The sequence below is a fragment of the Ictalurus punctatus genome, chromosome 19 (genome assembly GCF_001660625.3).
Source record: "Ictalurus punctatus breed USDA103 chromosome 19, Coco_2.0, whole genome shotgun sequence".
In the NCBI taxonomy this organism is placed as follows: domain Eukaryota; kingdom Metazoa; phylum Chordata; class Actinopteri; order Siluriformes; family Ictaluridae; genus Ictalurus; species Ictalurus punctatus.
In genome coordinates this window covers 15,993,938-16,009,280 of record NC_030434.2, presented here as the reverse complement: position 1 = coordinate 16,009,280, position 15,343 = coordinate 15,993,938, and the positions used below count along the sequence as shown (strand labels likewise).

Sequence of the window (15,343 nt, the reverse complement as noted above, 5' to 3'; positions counted from 1 at the left end):
AAGTATTGTGTTTACTCAAAGCATGTGCTTTTTGAACTACATTTCTAAAGTAACAGTTTTTTGGCACCTTGACACCAGTAAATATCATTAAACTGTATATGTAAACAATTAACATGTATAAATAGTGCGTGTCACAATAGCATGACACACCTGGAAGCAAGAAAATGACTGATCAACTGATGGAACTTAATTTTTTCTTTTTTTTATAATTAATTATTATTGCCAAGGTTTTGTATATAAAGCAGCAGCTACAGAAAGATTACCATCCTCCAATTTTTTTTTTTTATTATTATTATTTTTTTTTTTGCTTTGAAGATTGTGTGGGGTGTGTATGCACACATCATCAATCATGTTTGGGTGGGGTAACTGATTGTAAGTAACTGTGTGTGTTTGCAGGCATTCTTCGTGAAAGATTACGTGATGAATCACCCTGAGGACGGAGATAAGATTGGACGCCTCAGAGAACTCATGTTTGAGCAGGTCGGTATTGATTCATCTTTTAACACAGAAGCAATATACTTTACCTTCCCAGTCCTTCGTTTAATCTTTCTTAAGGTAAATTAGCTTATCCAACACACATGTAGGGGAAATATAAAAAAGGTATTAGAAAGCTTTGACAGTTTTGACATCATTTCTATAGCATGAAATTAAATACTTTCATGCTAATATATTAAATTAACACGGTATGCATGTCAATAGGTTTGAGCGAATTGTAGTTTAAAATGTGTGTCTCTCTCTCTCTTGCTCTCTCTCTCTGTCTCTCTCGCTCTCTCTCAGGCACAAATACTGGAGTTTGGCCTGACTGTCCATGAGAAGTTTGTTCCACAGGACATGCGGCCACTGCATAAGAAACTGGTGGATCAGTTCCATCTTATGAAGTCTAGCCTAGGGATTCAGGTAATTCCTGCAGTAAAACTGCTGTCAAATATAGGGGATCAGGAGCAGACTTTGTGTTCCATAGTTATGAATCCCCCTTATGCCTTTTTACTATTTCCTTGCACATCTTTCAGGAGCTCCCCGCCTACATGAGAGCCAGTCCAATCCATTTTCCTAATGGAAGCCCACGGGTCGGTCGCAACTCAATGCCCAACATCTTGAATGTAGAGGGAGGACGTGTGGTGGCTCGGCGCAGGTGAGAGACTCGAACACATGGAGGCTGAACGATCTGATCCAGTGATCCATATGTAAGAGTAGGTGTCAGTCTCAGGATGTGAGATGGGGTGTTTTGCTGCGTAGGAGTGTGGAGATAAAACATACGCCGCCAGGAGATGATGGCACCATGTCTATATCCATTTACACTCCTTAAGCTGCAAACCTGTCAGCTTTAGCGCAATTTTTAACAATTGTCAAGCTGTAATGAAAGCTAAATTACAATATTTTTACTCCATCACTCCTTTTTATTGATATAAAAGCACCATATGGTAGCTGAAGTCGAACACTGTTTGTGGCTGTGTATGTGTGTGTGTGCGCAGTCCACTCAGCTATCCAGCAGTGAACCGGTACTCGTCGTCCTCTCTGTCATCGCAAGCCTCCAATGAAGTGAGCAACATCACTGGGCAGTCAGAAAGCTCAGACGAAGTATTCAACATGCAGGTGAGCACTCTGGCCCAGTACACACTGCCTGGCTGACAGCTCAACACACACACAGGCTCAGTCAAGCTCAGGAAAGTTCTCAGGCTCAAAATCAGCCTGCCCTCTCAACCCTAGCTTCACCTCCTCTTACATCTCTTTATACTCTCTCTCCCTCCTTGTGCCCAGTCTTTCATCTTTTCCTCCGATCGCCCTCCTTACTTTTGGTTTTATCTCCCCCTCAATTACCCTCATGCTATTTTCATCTATGCCTCCTTTTCTTTCTTTTTCACACTCCTGCCTAATCTTTTCTCACGTTTATTTATTTTTTCTCTCAGTGACAATAAGATTCTTAAGTATGAGCTGAAAAATGAACTGGATTAGAATGATAATGACACCCTCAAGCTTTTATCTTGGATTATATCTTCATCCGAGTGTCTCGTGAATCTCTCGTACAATTTACAGTTTGTGACTGTGCGTTGTTGTTTTTATCTTTTTCAAATCTCAGCCTAGTCCATCTACCTCGAGTCTCAGCTCCAATCACTCAGCATCTCCAAACGTGACCAGCTCGGCCCCCTCCAGTGCCCGAGGTGAGGACACACATTCCACATGCCCACAGAGCTCAGAGTGTGTATTTCATCATGATTACAGGTCTATAAGACACTGCCTTAGGCTTTATTTAGGTCACACACCACACATTTCCCATTTTAAACACACACGTGTGTGTGTGTGTGTGTGTGTGTGTGTATGTGTGTATATATATCACACATACACATATCTCACTCACCAGCCACTATTTGCACCTGTACATCTGCTCATTTCTCATCATACCACCAAGGGAAGATCTTTTGGAAGAATGATGTTCATCCCTCCAGTACAGTTTCAGAGCTTAGTGCCAAGGAGATGGCTCATGGTGCCTGAACACCTTACTATGCTCACACACACAAACACATGCCCATATGCCTCTTTATCTCTCTCCATTCAGATCTTCACCGGTCGGCTCTTTAGTGTAAACGGATGTTTAAAATAAAAATGTACTCCGGCATTTATGGGTCTCATCTCGGCAGCCTCTCTTACTCCGGCTTTCACTAAAGCTCAGGCTGCCTATAATGTGTCCAGGAGAATTACAGGCAGCACTGTCCAGACAGTGTGGCTGGTGGATATCGTTTTGAGGTGAAGTGGCATGTGAGTGCTGTTCCCTGGTGATGGAGCAGAGAGAGAACGGGCTGTTCTATCCGTCTGGAACTCCATCTCGCTGCCAAATAGCCGTCTGTCACCATTGGAGGCCAATTCTCACCCCGGCAGGAGGGTTACGTGGGTAGAGGAATATTGCTCCTGCACTGGCTACTTAGCAAGACAGGAAATGCGGCACAAAGCCGGGATGTTCTGGCTATGTGTCATGTTTATAAGCATATTGTGTGGCTCATTTCTACCTCTGTATATCTTTCTCAGGTTCACCTCAGTTGTCAGAGAAACACAAGCATGTCCGGGAGAACTCTTGCCTCTCTCCAAGGGAGAGACCCTGCAGTGCTGTATTTCCCAATCCACTTGATTCCACACAGGTGAATACACTATACTAATTAAAACATATTTCCAGACACCCTTCGTCTTTCGGCTGCTCTGCAAAATATTTATTGCAAAGTCTTTCATCCTATACTGCCTGTAACTCAGTCCTGAGAATATACTTTGTGGTGGTTTTATTTATTTATTTATTTATTTTAATTAGTTATAAATATCTTATTACGTACAAAATACCTATATTCCTTGGCCATATAGGAGTACTCCGAGGGCAGACAATTACTGTCTTGTACAGCTACAGTCATGTGAAAAATATAAGTACACCCCGTGGAAATTCTTAGCTTTCTTGACATATTTGGACAAGCAAACATTTGATTTGTTCCTCTTTGAAACAGTACCGATTATTAAAGTTAATACACTCTGTAAAATGAAACACAAAATTGACTTTTTTTTTAGTAAATTTTCTAGTAACAAAAAAACAGATCAGTCACATGGAAAAAGTATCTACCCCTACATTTATCACACCGTCAAATCCATCAAATTTGAATCAGGTGTTCAAGATTGTGTGCCAGTGGTTAGAACATGCTCGGGGAGTGCAGGTGGAACCTGTCTTATTTATACCCCTCTCGTATCAGCCCAAGAGCAGACCATCTGATGCAAAATCAAGTCTCCAAGAACCCCAAAAGTTTATCACAGGATCTGCTCGTAAGTCTTGCAACTGTTGTCAAAGTGCAAGCTTCTGCATTCAGAAAGAGATTGCACAAATTTGACCTGCATGCGATGTGTGCCACGAAAAAGCCGTTGCAAGACTACAGTTTGCCAGTGTGCATATAGGCAAAGACCAGGCCTTTTGGAATAATGTGTTCTGGATAGATGAATCAACGATAGCATTTTTGGCCACAGTAACAGCAGACATGTTTGACGGTGACCAAAGACAGCTTTTCAGGAGAAGCACCTCATACCAGCTTGCATTCATCGATTCAAATATGAATTCTGCATTATATCAAAAATGCAAAATGTTGATATTTTTGTTGAATAAATGATTGAAAAAGCTAATTTTCCTTGTGGTTTTGTTCAAGTATATCAACTTTATTAATAGGCAGTGTTTCAAAGAGGATCAAATGTTTACTTGTCCAATTATGTCAAAAAAAATCCAATAATTTACATAGGGTGTTTATTTTTTCCACTTGTCTGTATGTATGATATGTATCAGTCCCATTCTTCTGTACCCCATCCATCATTTGAACAGGAACCACCACTGAACAGATTTGCACTGTTCTCAGTATAGCAGTGATATTGACCTGGTGGTTGTAAGGTAGGTTGCGCTAGTGCAAGTGCATCTTTTTGCGTTGCTGGGTTGCTACTGGAATGAAACCAAAAATATTCAGCCAAATATATGCTTGATCAGAAACCCGCACTGAAAGAGGGTAGAGAACAATTAACACACTGTACACAGATGATCTTTTGTGGACCAATTGTTATTGTGGGTGTATTAAAGTAGGCAGAAAAACCCCCAGCAGTGCTGCTATACCGAATACACTCCTTGCAGCACTGCACACAATGCCTTTTCATTGTCACTGCTGAGCTGAGTATGGTACTTTTCCCAAATTAAATCTGGTCAGCAGTGCTCCTGTGTGGGTATTTTTATACTGTTGGATGTTTGAACTGTTCACAAAGAACAGTAATGAAAATGCTTTCAAATGCTGTTGGCATGGGAGGAATGAATGTGCAGTGAATATCACTATTTTGAGAAACATTGATTTATTTGGAAAACTAAGGCCTAACGTATATAAACATAATATTTCACATAGTAAATAGTATAATTTTATGTTCAGCTTGTGGAAACCAGTTTTCTCACATTTAATATATGCTCTTCGGTCGTGCTAATTTGTGCTGTCCCCAATATTGCTTTTTAAATCACCTTGCATATTTAATTAATTTGCACGAGCACACCTGTGTATTTTAAGGTAGAAATGTACCAAATTACATATTCATTAGGAGAGACAACATGTGCATTTTGCTCAAGTAAAAAGACAATCCCCCATCAACCCTTTTAGTAAATCAGCTTGCATGTTTTTGTTTTTGTTTTTTTGTTTATTTTTGTTGCTCTGATGTTTGCATGTGTTTTTAAACACTCAGTCCTTTAAGAAATCAGGGCCTGAATGTATCGTCAGTATATTACTGTACATGGTATGATACAAATATTGTACCTGCAATTTTATATACTGGGTATTCTATATCATACATTATGCACCTCTGACAGGGAAATAAATATAAACCCCCAACACCCCTTAGATTCTGAAGCAGTATATTGACTTATTAGCAGTTCCATGCAGCAGTTTCCGTTGAAACTTGTGTTACCAAAATTGACATAAAAAATGAGGGGTTACAAAAAGTTTGACTTCCATAAGCATACTCTTGTACTTCTTCTGCAGAGGACGATCCCACAACCAGCAGGTGATGCCTCTCTGCCTCGCAGCGATCCCAACATCTCCATTCCAGACAAAGGTGAGCCGCATTTATCAGTGCACAACTTCGCACTGCTCTCTCCTATACACACACACTCCTGCAGGTCTCATTGTGGGTGAAAGGTATTTTTTGTAAAACATTCTGGAGATTACTTAGCTTGATTTGATGGTAGCTGACAGCTCAACTTTCTTATACAGTCTCAGTTTCTTGCGGCAGCTATAGTTGTGACCGATTCACCCAAGTGTGTTAATGCTGCTGTCATCACTATTCAAATATATGTAAGAATTTTCAGCCATTTATCTACTTGAAATCTCAGTGAAACCTGGATTTCATGCCATGTGGGTGCAGAGGCAGGCCTAGATTCCCAAGAGCAGCTTTTTTTTCCCTCTGTGTTGGGTTTCACGGAATAGGAGATCCAAGTCAAATGTTTGTTTATGAATTCTTACGGTATGTGTATGTGTTTTAAAGGTGTACAGCCCACAGTAGAGATTGTATATTCCAAGGGAATTCATTAAATCTAGTCGATATACTTCTTTGTTTAAATAAAAAAAAAAAGACCAATGTTTCGATTGCTTTCTTTGAACTGTTGAAGATTAGAAGACTTGAAGAAACTGAAGCAGAAGTTGCATTTAAAATGTGAAGGCTTTATTAACCTGGAATCAAAGTGGATGTGGGTCTCCTGTGAAAGCTGCACTTCAACAAGCCAGTGCAGAGAGAAAAAAAAACAACAACAACTTGTTATTCCATATTTACCTGATGTGTTGCAATCCGTGCCTGTGGCAGTTCTTCTGTGAAAGCTATAAATAAGAAACATCTGTAGTCTGTTGGACTTTGATGGTGCTAAGCTAACCAAACTGACTAGAGCTGCATGTTTTGTGTGTGAAAGTGGTCAAGCCTGCCCCAAGCAGCTGGAGTCTTGACACAACATTCTCTGACTCTGTCGGAAAGCAGTTTTGCCCCCCTGTCCCTCCTAGACCACCATACTCAGGTAAAAAGAAAAAATGCGCCGAAAAAAAAACTGACCACCTTTTTCCGACACTAATACTTTTTGTAACTCCTTGACCTTTTATCTACCATCAGGTTTGTCTTCTTCCTGGTTTCTCACGATCTTTAACATTATCCCTACTTTAATCTTATTGCTAGTCTTTTTTTTAGTGTTCATCCGGTAAAAGGATATTTTCAAAGGTCTTATATTTGCTTGTGCTGTTAAGACTTTTTGGTTTTAAGTGGCTGTCAGTTGGAATCTCAAAGTAAACTTGACCTGCATGTGTTAAGGGGGAAAGCACGTCTACTTAAAGGGATTGCAGTTGCTCTCACTCATGATATAATCCTGGTTGAGGAGATGAGCCTTCTTATAGCATTTCTCTCTAATCTGCATGCCACCTCTAGGCTTAATTAAATCCTCAAATGGTGATCTAAAACTCCTGCTTTCCTACTTGACTCTGCTCTTGCCTTTTTCTTGCTCTGGTTCTATCTGATCCCCCCACCCCCACCCCCCCAACGAGCGCACACATTTTCTTCACTTATCTTCACTTGACTTCAGTTCAACCTGGTTTGTACAGCGATTTTAACAGCATCCACTGTCACAAAGCAGCCTTACAGAAATCCGGGTCATAAATAACAGTGATGAGAAAAATAAGTTCTGAGAAAGCACAAGGGTGCAACAAGCAGTGCTGTGAAAAAGTATTTGCCCCCTTCCCGATTTCTTCTGTTTTTGTGTATATCTCATAATAATTTTTTTTATTTATTTACATTTTCATTTATTCATTTACATTTCATTCATTTAGGTTGGGGACAAGTTAGGGTTTAGTTAAGTGTTCATGGAAGAGTTGGGTCTTTAGCCATTTTTTGAAGATAGTGACAGATTCTGTTGTCCGGATTTGTTGTCCAGTTTTGAAGTTCATTCCACTACTGAGAGACAGTTTGAAGGTTCTGGAAAGGGACCTCATGCCTTGCTGAGTAGACACTACCAGGCGTCGGTTGTTGACTGATCGCAGGTTACGTGAGAGACCATTCATTTCGAGGAGAGTGTTGAGGTAGGGGTGTGCTGTTCCAGACAAGGTCTTGTACATGAGCATCAAGGCCTTGAATTTGATTTTTTTTTTTTTTTTTTTTTAATTGAAGCAAAGAAAGAAAAAGTGATCCAACTCCTATCACCAATGTGAAAAACTAATTGCCCCCTTAGACTTAAAATCTGGCTGTGCCACCCTTAGCAGCAATAAATGCAACTAATCACTTCTGATAACTGGAAATCGGTCTTCATTGACTTCTAGGACTTGGACTTACTTCTATGCTTTGGATCATTGTCTTGCTGCATAATTCAGTTGCTCTTGATTTTCAACTTTGGGACTGAATATATTCTCCTTTAGGATTTTCTGCTAGAGAGCAGAATTCATGTTTCTCTCAATTATTGCAAGTTACCCAGGCCCTGAAGCAGCAAAGCATCCCCACACCATCACACTTCCACCACCTTGACTGTATGTATGATGTTTTTGTGGAATTCTGTGTTTGGTTTACGCCAAATGTAACAGCACCAAAAGGGAATGTAAAAGTTTTGAGGATCATCAAGGTGTGTTTTGGCAAAATTCAAGCTGAGATGAGCTTTAATGTTCTTCTGGGTTAGCAGTGGTTTTCGCCTTACCACCCTTAAATGGATGCCATTTTGCGCAGTGTCTTTCTGATCATGAAGTCATGAACAGTGACCTTTATTGATGCAAGAGAGGCCTGTAGTTCCTTTGTTATTGTCTTTGGCTCTTTTGTGACTTGTTGGATGAGCAGTTGCTGTGCTCTTGGAGGAATTTTGGAAGGTCAGCCAAATCTGGGAAGGAGTTTTTCTATTTGGAGATAATGGCTCTCACAGTGGTCCTTTGGAGTCTCAATCTTTGATAAAACAGGGTTTGCAGTAATCAGGCCTGGTTGTGTCTAGTCCAGCTGAACCACATTATGAATGCAGTTTCATAGATTTAGGGAATTAGTAACCATGGGGGCAAATACATTTTCATACAGGCCTAGTTGCTATTGGATAACTTTTTTGTTTCAATAAATAACATTATCATTTAAAAACCGTGTTTTGTGTTTACTCAGGTTGCCTTCGTTTTATTTATTTATTTATTTTTAAATTTCTGAAACAATTTATGAGAGATACACAAAAACAGAAGAAATCACAATACTTGTTCACTGTACTGTATATACAAGGTGTTGCAATCTGCTGCGTTCTAGTTTAAACAGAGCCTGTTTAACATCCCCAAAATAAGATGATACAATAGTCTAAGCTAGATGTGGTAACGGAAACATCTACAAGCATAGCATTGTTTCTTAAATAAGTTTGTTAATGTTTCTTAAATAGATTTTTCCTAGTAATGTTCTAGGATCACTCCTATGTTTAATCCAATGAATAATAGCCTTAAGAGGAATAACATAATAATAAAGCATGCCTTTAGCAGGTAAAGTAGTAAAGTTTTCAGCATCCAGTCTTACATCCTTACACACTTAAACATATTAAATTGCTGTCTCAGTTGTATGTCATCACTGTAAGAATGGTAGCAATGAACTGCCATGTTTACAAATGGCTGCATATATAAAGGGAAACAGCAGTGCGTGTCTGCATGGTGTATTCCTGCCTCACACCCAGTGTTCCTGGGATAGGCTCCGGATCCACCATGACACTGACCAGGATATAGCAGTGAGTGAATGAGATTGGTAAAACATGCTTTTGAAGGTTTCCTTTATTTCTATTTGCTTGAATACGCAGTTTCAAAATGTTAGAAATGGTATGAACTGACACCTCAAGGCAGGTATCAGACATTTGATGTAGTCTTTTTGTCTGTTCGCTGGTCTTGGCTTTGGATTGTCAGTGACTACATTAACATGTAAAGTATCTTCTGTATTACATCAATGTGGCTTCTTCCTGAAAACGATGGATACGGTCTTGCCATAAAAGCCCAGACTTGACGTCAGAAGTGTCCCACTAACAAAGCTCACATAGTTTATAGACCATAATCTGTTGTCTGTCCCCCTGTCTTATAAAGCTGACAGTGGTGGCTTTTAATGGAGCTTGTTTTCCTGAAAAATAACAGCTGGCAGATGTGCAAGCCACTTAGCAGGAACCTTCAGCGTATAGCAATATGTTTCCTTCCTTCCAAGATGGCTGTTGGCCATGTGGCTGATGGCTAATCGTCTCAAATGTTTGTCAAATAGTGAGGAATGTTTATGCATCTTTTTGAACAGGGTCTCCTGCTAAAAATATGAGATCACAGTCACCAGGTCCAGTATCAAGGTCACCACAAAAGGTAGGTTTTTATTGTTGTTGTTTTTGTTCTCTCAAAGTTTCGTAGTATTAATGTGATGGTGCTTATAGTGATGCCCGCTCAGCCTTTGGGTTCACTGTTGTGAAAAGTATGGTGGAGTTGCCTGAACTGGGATATCACAGTAAAATACCAATTCTCGTTATATGATCACATTTATTTGCTCTCCATGATTTATCCAGATAAGCAAACAAATAGAGCTTTTTTTTAATATTTAATGCAACATAACAGACACTACCAAGCATGTTCTAATATACTTGTGTCCTTATATGCACCAAACTAGGAGGCATACCAGTTTGTGAAAGCCAGATATGTCTGTCCCGAAAATGCACGCGCACACACACACACTCACACCCACTGACTGTCAGATGGATTAATTAGGAATATGCCTTCTTCCTCATTTTAATATTAGGAATATCAGTAAGGGTTAATGAACGGATATCGGTTAACTGCTTGCAGAGGAAGGAAAAAAGTCTTTCATGTGGCTTAATGAATGATCATTTTCTTCCCGTCAGTGGCTACACGTGTTTGTGTTTGACATGCGTAATATGGAGAAATGTCAAACCTACTACGGAAATGTTACTGAATATCAGTTCAAGATTGAATGAATGCTCCATGCAAGCACACCATGAAAATTTGAGCAGCCGTGACGTGCAGTGTTGCTTCTGGTGTTAATTGGCAAATCTGCAAACCTGAGGTACCTGGTTTATGTCCAGTGCAGTTTAAGACTTGAGGTTGTACTGAATGCAACTGGAAATATATTCTCTTTTCTTTTGTTCCTTGAGCTCCATATATGACCACCTGCTCCTGCAAGCATGAGAGTTAAACACCTGCTTCTGAGAGTTTTTCCAATCCCGTTGCACATGTGAACACCAGGGCACTGGTGCTCCCTGCATTCTAACATTACTAGCCATAGCTTTTCTTTTCTTATTTTCTCACTGACTTCACGTGTATGCTGTGCAAAACAAATAACCAGAATAGTGATTTCAGTTTTTCAATTCTAGGTATTTGAATATCTGTGCACACTGACTTGCAGGGTAGCTACACCTCAGAATGGGCCATATGACTCCACAAATTCATTTTAAAATCCTTTCTGCTGTATGAGCAGGAAGACAAGATCATTGTGTAAAGGAATATATTTGCCTTCAAAAGTGAGAAGGCTCTAAGCCAATACAATCCTCTGCTTCTCTGACTAATCAGAGTTTCATGCAACTGACGTTTGAATTCATTCGATCCAGAGCCTGTAATTGTGCCTTTTTCTCCTTTGTCATGTTTTCAGTGAGCAGTGCATATAGATTTCAGTTGAACCTTTCTGCAAGCCAGATTATTACTAATTACCCATTTATTCTACATTTAAAAAGTATGTAGAGAAACTGAAAGAGGTGTGTGTGTGTGTGAGAGAGAGAGAGAGAGAGATGTGGTTTTCAGAAGCAGTGGTGAAAGGTTTATGTATGCTTGGTGTAGAGTGTAGACAACTACTGAGACCTGGACACTGAAATAAATACACAAACACACACGTGCGCGCTCACACATACACACAGAGACACATACACGTGCCCGGACACACACAGACACATACACACACAGACTGACATAGAGACACATATACACAGAGACACAGACACACACAGAGCCCTTCACTGGATTGTCAGTTCACAGGTGCAGACTGTGAAAGGACAAAGTTTTGAGTGTATTTGAGTGCCATGAAAACCCCTGAACAGCACTTCAAAATGGATTGGCTTGCAGTTTGTTTTAAATTAGGCCTCTCATACAATATGCATCATTTATAAAGTCCAAAGAGTGGGTGGCTGTGCAAATACACTTGCTAAATTAATTAGTTGTAGGTCTAACTGTGCTAGTTGGAAAATTGAACATTCATTTATTTTGAATTTATTTTAAATGTGTATGTTATGTATGTGTTATATATGAAATATATATGTAGTCATGTAATTTGCTAATAAAATACTTTAACAGCACGTTAAAAACAGTACTTTAAAATAGTACTTTATGAGGACCAATTATTTCCGCAGCATTGTTCTAATTGGACCAAGTCCAACTGCGATCCAATCTAGTGCAGCACATCTCACTTTAATGTTAATTGAATCCTTAAGTAGCCTTATCCCCTGTGTCATCTCACATTTTCACGTCTACATGAGGTTTCATTAATATTGGCGTGAGATGTTTTACCCTACATTCACTGTCATTTGTAGGCATGCGCTATGTGGCTTTTTTAACTTCTGATATGGTGGTAGACTAAATATATGGAATAAAAATTGATGTGTTTATCAGTGCTGCTTTAGTTCAAAATCCATTTCAAATAAAGTAGCAAAACAACCAGCACAGGCTGTAGGGTTTGTACTATCATTTACTCAAACCACTTATTTGCATTTGTTGCTTTCCTGCAGTCCATGTAATCTGTCTGGAATTTTTATTAAATCTATTTGTTAAAAACATTTCTTCATGCTGTTTCATTGTTGTTGATTGAATAGCAGCACCATGCTGTGCTCTTTTATAGCAAATACATTTTTGTTTTGTCACTTGCTAGTGTTGTTAATGTAAGCTTGCAGTAGTTTGAATCTAAATCCTACCGGATGTCAGGGTAGAATATAATTATACAGTGCCCTGCATAAGTATTCACCCCCTTGATTCTTAAGGCAGAGTTGGGGTTATGCCATATTCTTTCCATTTTTGAAAGGTGGGATGTTATAATATAATTTATAATAGCCAAACCTCATTTTCCAGAAAATTGTCCCCAAATTGTTTTCATTGCTTCTTAGTCTTCATGTTTGCTTAGGCATGTTTTCTAACAATCTGTGGGGCCATCCACGATCAGCTGTATTTATACTGAGGTCATGTAACACTCTAATTGCACGCTGATCGACGTGATGATTATATATCAATGATGCATCAATGATGTATAATCCTAATTAGGTCCCTCTCAGTTCCAGGTTGTAACAGTACAAAATGTGTAGACATTCAGGAGGGATGAATACTTGTGCAACTCACTGTTCCAGAGCTTATGAATCATTTCTGTGTTTACTGCCCTGACTATGTATTATCTGATTGTCGACAGTCTTGTGACATTTGTTACTGTGTGTGTGCAGTACTCTGTGCCTCCCTTCACACCCTCGCCCACGGAGTGCCCACCAGCAGGACTTGTACCCAACTCCCCAGTGCTCTCTGGCAGCTACAGCAGCGGCATCTCGTCTCTCAGCCGCTGCAGTGTTTCTGAAGCCTCAGGCACCGAAGCCACACCCTCCACTGACCATGCTCTCCCCACCTCCACCTCTAGTGGCTCTGATGAGCTTTTTCGGCGAGAGAACAAGACTCCACCCCCTTACAGCAGCAATCCGCGGCGACCGGTGCCCCTCCCTCACAGCCTTTCCATTCCTACGAGTGCTGATGCTCCACCCATTCCACCAAAACCCCACCAGCTTCGCAGTGTTAAGCCAGTGGAGCAGCTGCCCAGACCCCGCCCCCTTCCCAGGAAAGTCTCTCAGCTTTAATAATGCTGGAAGAAAATACCATGCACCACCAATTGCACTTTCTCTCTTTGGGGTTGATTAACCCAGAATTTCAATTTACATAACAAACAGACTGGGTATGTAGGAGGACATGGCAGGGGTATTACTGCTAATTCCTGCACTTTTCAGCAATCACAGATCAAGATGCTCTTGCTCTGAGTACCAGGGCATTTTTACATTTTGTAAATACTGATATGAAACATATGTTTTGCCTTAAGTATTGAAAACAGAATATTTTACCATTGGGTAATGCACGTTTCTAAGTACATTTTATGTACATTCTACTTTCTTTAAATGGCTCAGAGGTGCTAACGGCCTCCGTTGGGCTCTTCTTGTAGGCACTAGATAATATCCATGGCTTTGTTCACACTTGGACTCATACAGTAAAAGAGGCTGCTTTTTTTAAGAGGCCAGTTCACCAAACCACTTTATCCATCTGCAGGAGCATGTTTTACATGATTTCAGAGGTCACAGGCTTGTTGACTTGAGCACATCTGTAGATAGAAAAGCAGTCATTTAATACAGAACACTCATCCTTCACCTACTTGTTAGGATGAGGCTTATGGTTTACATTATTTGGTCAGCACTCACAGCTGACACTTCAGAACTAAAGCCTGACCACACAAATGCTTGAGTTAGTTTACCATATATTGTGCCAAAGGAACAGGGAAACTGCATTTATTCTGAGGCAGTCATGCTGTATTTGCATCATCCAGCTCAAGATTCAAATTAAGTCTGTTTTTCATTTTTTTTGTTTTGTTTTTGAAAGGCAGTCATGTTAAAGTACGATTGGGTTAGTCAGTGGCATAACTGGATATGCCATGACAGGTTGGTACTCACGTTACACTGCCTGAGTAATATTTCAGAAAGGAGCTGAAGGCAGAAGCATTTGGCTATGGGCATAGCAGGAGCTAGCCTAATTAAGGTGCAGTGCATGGTGACGCTGACTTTTTTTTAACACATGCTGAAATTGCTGGAGCCTTTACAAAAAATGAAGCCTTCCATTCTTCGTATTCACATTCTACTATGCCTATTACACGTACTATTCACATACAACGCCAATTAAATGCATTGAAATTAGCCCATGTTGCCATATCTCACTCTCAAAACTGCCAGGAATTTTAGGGAATTGTTTATTTGAAGGTCTAGAACACAAGACTCTATAGTGGGCTGTGACAATATATCAGACTAATGATTAATTATGATATTAAAATTTTGCCATTTTTAATTATACGAATACACTGTATAGTAGTACATATTTTTGTACACCTCATTAATTGAGGTATTTAAGGCAGTAGTTCTCATACCACATCATTGTTTTAAGGTATGAAACTATGTAAAGAAAAAAACATGGGGTGTTATGTTAGGGAGAAATAATCAGTGATGTTGATTAAGAAATTACAGAATTCTAATAACAATTTTCCAGCAATTAATTTTTTGTTTATTATGGAACAACATGTCATTTCTATCCATTTGCAGTTACTTTTAATGGTGTGGAACATCTGGAAAACAAACTAGTTCCTGTTATGATTTACATTATAGCAGCTGTAAACAGTCATTCTCTCACCAACCTCTCTTTTTTATCTATCATGAAGTTAATAAGACAAAAATGTAGCTTGTTAGCTGGAAACTGCAAAGCCCTCCATCCCGAAGACTATCCCCTGGCCGAAAACCTAAAGGAGCAGCTTTACAGCTAACAAGCGCAATGATATATACCTGCCAATTGCCTTATAGCTGGCACTACTGCCAGAGCTGCTGGATCAGCTAATCAGCTAATTTTGACCAATGAGATTTGAGAACTCAAGCGTGCTGTAGTATAATTATAGTGAAGAGTTTGTTTTCAGTTAGTTTTTTTTTTTTTTTTTTTTTTTTTTTAATGAAATATGTTTAGAAAAATTTTTTTAATTAAATTTGATCTTTAAAATTTTTGCCTTATTGTAATGCATCAAACATCATGTA

At 39.5% G+C, this 15,343-nt stretch overlaps 1 protein-coding gene across 2 annotated transcripts in view; it reads left to right on the top strand.

Moving 5' to 3' along the window:
• Positions 1-15,343, top strand: part of dock4b (dedicator of cytokinesis 4b) — a 109,828-nt gene that overhangs the window by 93,890 nt on the left and 595 nt on the right. Inside the window, exons 43-52 of one of the 2 annotated variants that reach the window (XM_017494422.3) lie at positions 397-480; positions 778-897; positions 1,011-1,132; positions 1,473-1,593; positions 2,078-2,159; positions 3,022-3,131; positions 5,523-5,595; positions 6,443-6,544; positions 9,784-9,845; positions 12,965-15,343. The exon at positions 12,965-15,343 is cut by the window's right edge and continues 595 nt beyond it. In XM_017494422.3, the coding sequence (XP_017349911.1) occupies positions 397-480; positions 778-897; positions 1,011-1,132; positions 1,473-1,593; positions 2,078-2,159; positions 3,022-3,131; positions 5,523-5,595; positions 6,443-6,544; positions 9,784-9,845; positions 12,965-13,366 (1,278 nt within the window). In that variant the 3' untranslated portion in view covers positions 13,367-15,343. The remainder of the gene's footprint in view (positions 1-396; positions 481-777; positions 898-1,010; positions 1,133-1,472; positions 1,594-2,077; positions 2,160-3,021; positions 3,132-5,522; positions 5,596-6,442; positions 6,545-9,783; positions 9,846-12,964) is intronic. The other variant, XM_017494423.3, reaches the window with a different exon arrangement.